The sequence below is a fragment of the Trypanosoma cruzi genome, genomic scaffold, assembly GCF_000209065.1.
Source record: "Trypanosoma cruzi strain CL Brener 1047053512217 genomic scaffold, whole genome shotgun sequence".
Lineage (NCBI taxonomy): Eukaryota > Euglenozoa > Kinetoplastea > Trypanosomatida > Trypanosomatidae > Trypanosoma > Trypanosoma cruzi.
In genome coordinates, this window is record NW_001849262.1 from 21,886 (window position 1) to 28,694 (window position 6,809).

Sequence of the window (6,809 nt, forward strand, 5' to 3'; positions counted from 1 at the left end):
CTCCTAATTGACCTCCGTCACCAGTAAGAGAAAAGCAAACAAACAAAAGGAAAACGACAGCAATAAAAAAGGGAGACAAGAAGGTGTAAAAGTTCTCAAATAAATAAATATCACGAAAAGGAAAGCATGCACCGTATTCACCAAGCTTAAAAAATTCATTTGGGGGTGGGCGCACACATGTTGAATAGAAGAGAAAGTGAAGATGCCGTACATTACAACAAAAAAAAATGACGGTGGGGTGGCCTGCCCAAGGTCTCTCACTTCTCCCATTATACAAGCAGTTTAAACGAGCGGAGGGAGCACATCGGAACGTGCGTATTAAAACTTCGGTGGAACCGCCCCAACAAAATGGCCATCGGGCGTCCACTGAGTCTTCGTTTTCTGCGCCTCATAGTACTTTTTCGCCTCAAGCCGACGGCGATTCAGTGACTTGAGTTTGCCCTTGACGTACTCCTGCCTCTTCCCCTCCGCAGTATTTTTCGGCAGTGATACACTCGGCAAAGAAGTGAGGGCAAAACATCGGGCAAGCTCCGCCAAGTTGAGCCGCTGGATGTTAAATGTCTCCCTCAACAGATGGTTCATGTACGCACCAACGTGTGCCCTGTAGGCACTGACGGCGCTCTTTGCTACGATAGGATCCAGCTGCAGCACTTGTTCCAACTTCATCTGAATGGGTGGAATCTTCGCCGGCATCGGGTACTTCTCCAGCGTAATGTCAAACTTGGAAAGGTAGCGAACAAAACCTGCCTCCTCTGGTGCGAGGAAGAGTAGAGCGTTACCGACACTGCCTGCGCGTGCCGTCCGGCCGATGCGGTGAATGTACTCGGTGGGATCGAGCGGAGGGTCATATTGTAAAATCCACTCCACGTTTGGAATGTCAAGGCCACGGGCGGCCACATCTGTGCAGAACAGCACGCCCGTCTTCCATTCATTGAAAACCTTGAAGGCAGCCACACGCTGACGGTGTTTCATGTGACCATGGAGCATCATCACCTCGTTGTGAAACCCAACAGAACCCATCATTTGGAAGTGGAATGTTGTACTGGCAATGGTAGAACAGAAGACCATCGCCTTTGAGGTGCGAGCTATCCGCTTTACAAAAACATAGAGACAAATCAACCGCTTATTAACGGGCGTAATGTGGCAGAATTGACGCAACGTGCTAGGGATGGGCTCTGCATCTCCTCCCATGTGGTGTGGCTTCGAACTCGACTCCCTCGACGTGGATACCTCTTCCCCCTCACAGTCACTGAACGGGTCCGCGTAGGAGTTGTACGGCGGAAAAGAAACGGGATTCATCGCGGTGGCATCGCTTGTCCCATGCTCAGTTTTCATCTGCACTGGGATGGGAGCATTGCCAGTGGTCGCGATAAAAAGTGGAGTGCGGTAAAGCGACAGCCGTGCGAGTTCACGAACGGACTTTGAGTTGGTTGCAGAGAAGAGAAATGTTTGACGGGACTTCGGAAGGCGTTGCACAATCGCGTCAAGATCCCTTTGAAACCCGTCCGCCAACATTCGATCGGCCTCATCAAGAACGAGAAAACGAAGCCGCCCAAGATTCCACTGAGCGCAGTGTTGCACGTGATCGTGAACGCGGCCGGGAGTCCCCACAACAATCGAAGCACCCGCCACTAACAGTCGACGCTCCTCGGTTAATTTTGTCCCTCCCGTAATGAGCTGCACGGAGAATGCGGCAACGTCATTGGAGATGTGCTGGCAAATACTCTTCAATACATCGTGCGTCTGTACGCACAATTCCTTTGTAGGAGCGAGTAGCAGAGTATACGTTGCGTTGGGCCGCTTATGAAGAAGGTTGAGAGTCGCATGCAGAACAGGAACGCAGAAGGCAAGTGTCTTTCCAGACCCCGTCTTTGCCTGCCCGAGGAGATCATAACCCTCCAAGGCGTATGGAATTACCCGCTCTTGAATGGTCGTCATACGATAAAAGCCTTCCGCCTCCAGTCCCCGTACAATCTGTGGATCAATGCCAATAAGAGGATGTCCAAAGCGTGCGCCTCTGCCCACCCGCCGACGCCGTTCAAGCAATCCCTCCTCGCCCCCTTTCATCTCACCGCTGCTGGGCCGCTTAAAAAGAGCTTGCAGTGCATCCTCCGTTTCGTAGTGGTGCTGCATCAATTCCTCTGTTTGGGCTATAGCGGCCTCAACATCTTCTTCCCGCCGTCTTTTGCGCATGTGGCTGGTGCGGCGATTGGCGTGCTCCTCCGCAATGCGATCCAGGTACTCCATATCCTGCATGTTAAAAAATTCCGTCTTTTTCATGCGCAACCCGCCGTTATAATCCATAGGAGGCTGCAAGACACCATCAGCCATCATCGCAACGTCTTCACTTCCGCCGTCAGCATCTTCACCGTTACCATGGTAACCCACATTCCCCATCTCGTCATGCTGAGAGTCTTGTGCATCCGCCCTCAGCTCTCGTTCACGGAGCCGTTTCCTTCTACCTTTAATACCCATTACTAATTAAGCCTTCCTTTTCCTCCTGTAAAAAAAAGCACCTAAAGTGTAAACAAAAAAAGAGTAGGCCTTGAAAAGCCATACCAGTGACAGTAGAAACATAAACCGCATACAACTCGCACACACAAACAGGAAAAAAAAAGACGCTATATCACGCCTATAATTCATACTTATATGTATATATTGTTATCCCCGCACAGCAGGACGCTCCTTCTCTCCGGTGGCACTTTCCACGAATATGGCAGTATACAGCACGCCAGTTTTCATTGCCATGCCTTTACGAAGTAAACCCGCCGACTGTGCGGTAGACCCCTTCAATGCCGCGGCCCTCCATACAAACCATCCCTCACGACATTTCACCGCACACATATCCTCCACTTTCCTCGGGAAATATGCACTGCCAGGTTCAATACGAACATCCACGCAATGTTGCTGCTGCTGTTGATGTTCTTGGGACCCGGCCTGTACTCTCACAGCAACCCTTCCCTCTTCCAGCTGTTGCAGCTCTTGTACAACGGCAGTGGGGATGTCTCTCGGATGCAAAGCATCTGTAAAAGTGCAACCGACAAGAAGATGTTGTTGGAAAGGGTGGTGGTGGTGGAAAACTTCCGCCGTCGACGTCATCACCTCCGGCTTCTCCGTCCCCACAAACTTTTCTTTCGTCGCACCGACCCTTTCCAAAAGACTCCCCAAATCACTCTCCCGTTCGTCTGTGCCTCTGATCGTTGCTACCCCATCATCACATTGCTGATGAATACGACTTTTCTTTTTCATCTCTCGTGCCGCTCGAGTCCGCAACCTCTCCAGCAACTGCTCCCGCACAGGTGTTGCGCCCTTGTCGAGTGTGGCGTTAACAGTTGGGGTGTGGTATTCACCACCCACAAAGGCCCGCCATGTCCCGTACGCCTCCTCTGCTGTCATGGCGTGCCAACGAATAATGACCCTGTCCTTCGTGAGGACCGGGGCGTGGTATGGGTCCCGCGTAAAGTGTACATCATAATTCTGTGGCCACGCGGAAGCCCAGCGGGCATCAAAGGTTCGGGGCCAGTCACAAGCCCGAGTTACCGAAGCCTCAGTGACCGCATCAGCCGCGCTCCCCACCCTGTGCAAGTCCGGAGCTGGCACCGATGCAGAGGGTTCGCCAAAAAGACATTCACACAGTCCTGTAGCTCCCAGCTTTGTTACAAGAGGAAGATACTCACGGATCGTCATGTCATGTGGAATCGGCACAGACTGCTGCCATAGAATGTCTCCTGAATCCATCAGTGGCCGATCTAGCGATAGTTTGATGAGACTCGTCCCACCCGCATCATCACCACGAAGCAGCGGGGCAAAAATAGGGCTCGCTCCCCTATAACGAGGAAGCAGCGATGGATGGAGATTAACAGTGCGCGGCAGCCGCTCCAATAACTTCTTTGGAAGAAAATAACGAAAAGACACCACGACAGCGACGTCAAATGCCTCCAATGGCTGGCCCAAGATGTATTCACCTTCCGCCTCTCCCTTCTTATCCTTCGCCGCACCAGTGCTCTGCTCACCTGCATTCCAAGGGCAAAGAATATGCCGCAACGTCCCACTCCGTGCCAGCGATGTTGGGTGGTCAACTGGTAACAGTGGTATGGCGTGCTCGACACAGTAGCGCGCTACAGGGTATTGTCGGTGGTGATGTTGAAAAATGTCACTGGGATCAGCAGGCAAAAAAGGACACACCACAACCAACTGCTGTTTTCCCTCGGCAGTCTTCGTCAGGCATGGTTTGCCGGCAGGACTTGATCCCACATTGGGGGTGGTAGTGGCTTCTGCTGCCCAAATGCATTCCAGCTGCTCACGCAGCATTTTGAGTGCGACAAGCGAAACAATGTCCCCACCAAAGAAAATGATCGATGGAGTTTTGGGCACGCCACTCTCAGCCGCATGGCAAGCACTTTTGCTTTCACCCCTGCTGCCTGTCGCAGCAGTGACGGGAGTTGTGTAGCAGTGCCGGAGGGAAACAAAACTGCAGCAGTGTGGCGCAAAACCGCATCGCCGCACCAGTGGAAGACGGCCTAACGCCATGCTTGGACAGTGCTTCAGCAAGCAGCGCTGCACGTGCAGAGACAAACTTTGATGGCATCGATCCTGCATTCTGTGATAAAAAAGAAAAAAAAAAAAAAAAGGAAGGGAGAGCCCAAGGTAAAAAAAAAAAAAAAAAAAAGCCCTACCCCTTCCAGCAAAACTACAAGACTAAAAAGAAAAAAGAAAAAAAACAAGAAAAAAAGTGCCCCAGTCTCACACCTTAGGAGGAATACATACAGTGCACATGGAGAAGGGGCGGGGAGTCAGTTGCCTGTGCGATTAATACCGCGCCGCCCCTTCTCCAATGGCGTCATCGCATTATCCCGCCAGAAGCTTAAGCGCCAGCTCCTCCCGCAAACACATAACGACAACACTGCCGCGGTCAAATGGCTGCATGACGTCGCGACAACACGTTGCTGCCATATTGAAGGCCATTTTGTTTGTTGGCTTCCGGCAAATGAATACACGCAAAAAAAAAAAGATCTCTTATCATCCCCCTTTTAGCCCCCTCGCCACCACCACCAGTTGTTTTCCTTCCGTCCGTGTGTAATAACTGGCCCTCTCGCTTCCGAGACCCAACCCACATGAGCTTTTCATTCGACATCGTGTGTGACTATCGTCTGCCCATACCGTCCATAAAATCAAAAGAAAGATGTGAAAGCGCCTGCGTCAATAAACTTCACAATAAAAACAAAAGGACAAGTGAAGAAAAAAAAGTGGGGGTGTGAGGGTGGCACAGCTGTCATCCAGGAGATGCTGATCAAATGAAAAATACGCCTCTAAAAGAGTCCATGCACATGCAAGAAGAAAGAAAGGAGATACAGGTAATTATTTCCAGTGAGAATAATAATAGTAATAATAATAATAATAATAATAATAATAATAATAATAATAATAATAGTAATAATAGTAATAATAATAATTATTATTTAGTCCGTGCACATAAGCAGCATAGCTGCCATCGTGCAAATGAAAACCCGTACATGAAAAAAAAAAAAAAGAAAAAAAATCAAGCAGAAATGCACTTGGGCAATGGCATTTTTTACGCAGGAACATCGTTCTGTGAAACTCCCCCCTCTTCCGCAGCCTCGGAGTCCTCCTCACTGTCATCACCAGAACCCGCATTTTTTTTCACCAACTCCCACCATGTCGAGGGCTTTTCCTTCACAAGGCGCAAAACAACTTGGCCACTCGGCTCCTTCACCTTATATTCGCTTTTATCCACATTGATGGATTTTGACAGGTGCAACAGAAGTTGTTTCTTACGCTGCAACGGAGTCGCCTTGGACGACACCACGTTTGCCACATAAGAGAGGCTCAATGTTCGCTTCTTAAATTCCACTTGCAGCGTCCCGTCCGCCAACGACTCCTGTCCCTCAACCTTCGTGTCCACGTAGACGGTAACAGCGTTCTCCGCGTCACACCAGCTGTACTTCGTGACGAGAGAAGTTGTGGCAGCGATGGCGGGGGCTTCGCAAGCCTCCGACCTCTTCACCAGCTGCGGCGTAGGCATTGGCGCCACATCCCCCACCTTGGCACGCTCCTTCTCGTGACCATGCCAATAATAATACGAGTTCGCTGGATTCTTCTTTATGTCCGTACTCTTCTTCTGCGGCTGCGGCTGCTGATGAGCCTCTGATTCATCCGATGGCAGCGACTCAGCGGACATCCTGTGCACAAAGAAAAAAAGATTGGGAAGCTGTTGCTTTCACTTTGCAGGGAGGGGGGAGAAAATACAAATGCCAAAAGAAGTCAAACAAGAAAAATAAATAAATAAAACGCAAAAGGAGTAAAAACCCCAACGTCGCAAACGCAAAAGCGAATGGAACGCTGGCCACCCTCCACCCAAACATGCAACAATAAAAAAAAACGCGGTTAATAAGGGCCAAAAACACATGCGCACAAGACGAACAGAACCCCCTTCCCCAAAAAAAAAGGGGACGATGAAACGGGCAACAACAAAAAAAAAAACACATGATACTGCACACAATTGGAACTTCTGAAAACATTAATAAAACCACCAACACGAACAAAAAGCCAACAACAGCAAGCTCACCAGTCTCCCCATTCATCGTCATCAGTCTCCTCCATTTGTAACCTTCCCACAGACGTGGATGAAGCTAAATTTGCACCGCATACATTTGAAAACTGCATTTCGTCTTCATCAAAATCATCATCATTCCAGCCACTGTCAGTTTCCGCCTTTACAGGCTCCGTCGCCTCCCTCAAATCAGAAAAATTTGCAGAAGCAAGCATTAAACCTCGAAACAAGATCAAAT

At 49.8% G+C, this 6,809-nt stretch overlaps 3 protein-coding genes across 3 annotated transcripts, besides 5 other annotated features; all 3 read right to left on the minus strand.

Moving 5' to 3' along the window:
- Positions 1-6,809: part of a sequence feature (heterozygous, Esmeraldo-like haplotype) that runs on past the window's edge.
- Positions 319-2,475, minus strand: Tc00.1047053509267.90 (ATP-dependent RNA helicase, putative; the record flags this gene model as incomplete). Its single annotated transcript, XM_807362.1, has 1 exon — positions 319-2,475. The coding sequence occupies one exon, from the start codon at positions 2,473-2,475 to the stop codon at positions 319-321; it is 2,157 nt and encodes a 718-aa protein (XP_812455.1).
- On the minus strand, positions 2,662-4,599 carry Tc00.1047053509267.100 (methionyl-tRNA formyltransferase, putative; the record flags this gene model as incomplete). Its single annotated transcript, XM_807363.1, has 1 exon — positions 2,662-4,599. The coding sequence occupies one exon, from the start codon at positions 4,597-4,599 to the stop codon at positions 2,662-2,664; it is 1,938 nt and encodes a 645-aa protein (XP_812456.1).
- Positions 4,608-4,669: a sequence feature (A-rich).
- Positions 4,701-4,732: a microsatellite.
- Positions 5,373-5,453: a microsatellite.
- Positions 5,517-5,539: a microsatellite.
- Tc00.1047053509267.110 (hypothetical protein, conserved) lies at positions 5,573-6,199 on the minus strand (the record flags this gene model as incomplete). Its single annotated transcript, XM_807364.1, has 1 exon — positions 5,573-6,199. One exon carries the CDS (start codon positions 6,197-6,199, stop codon positions 5,573-5,575), a length of 627 nt encoding a protein of 208 aa, XP_812457.1.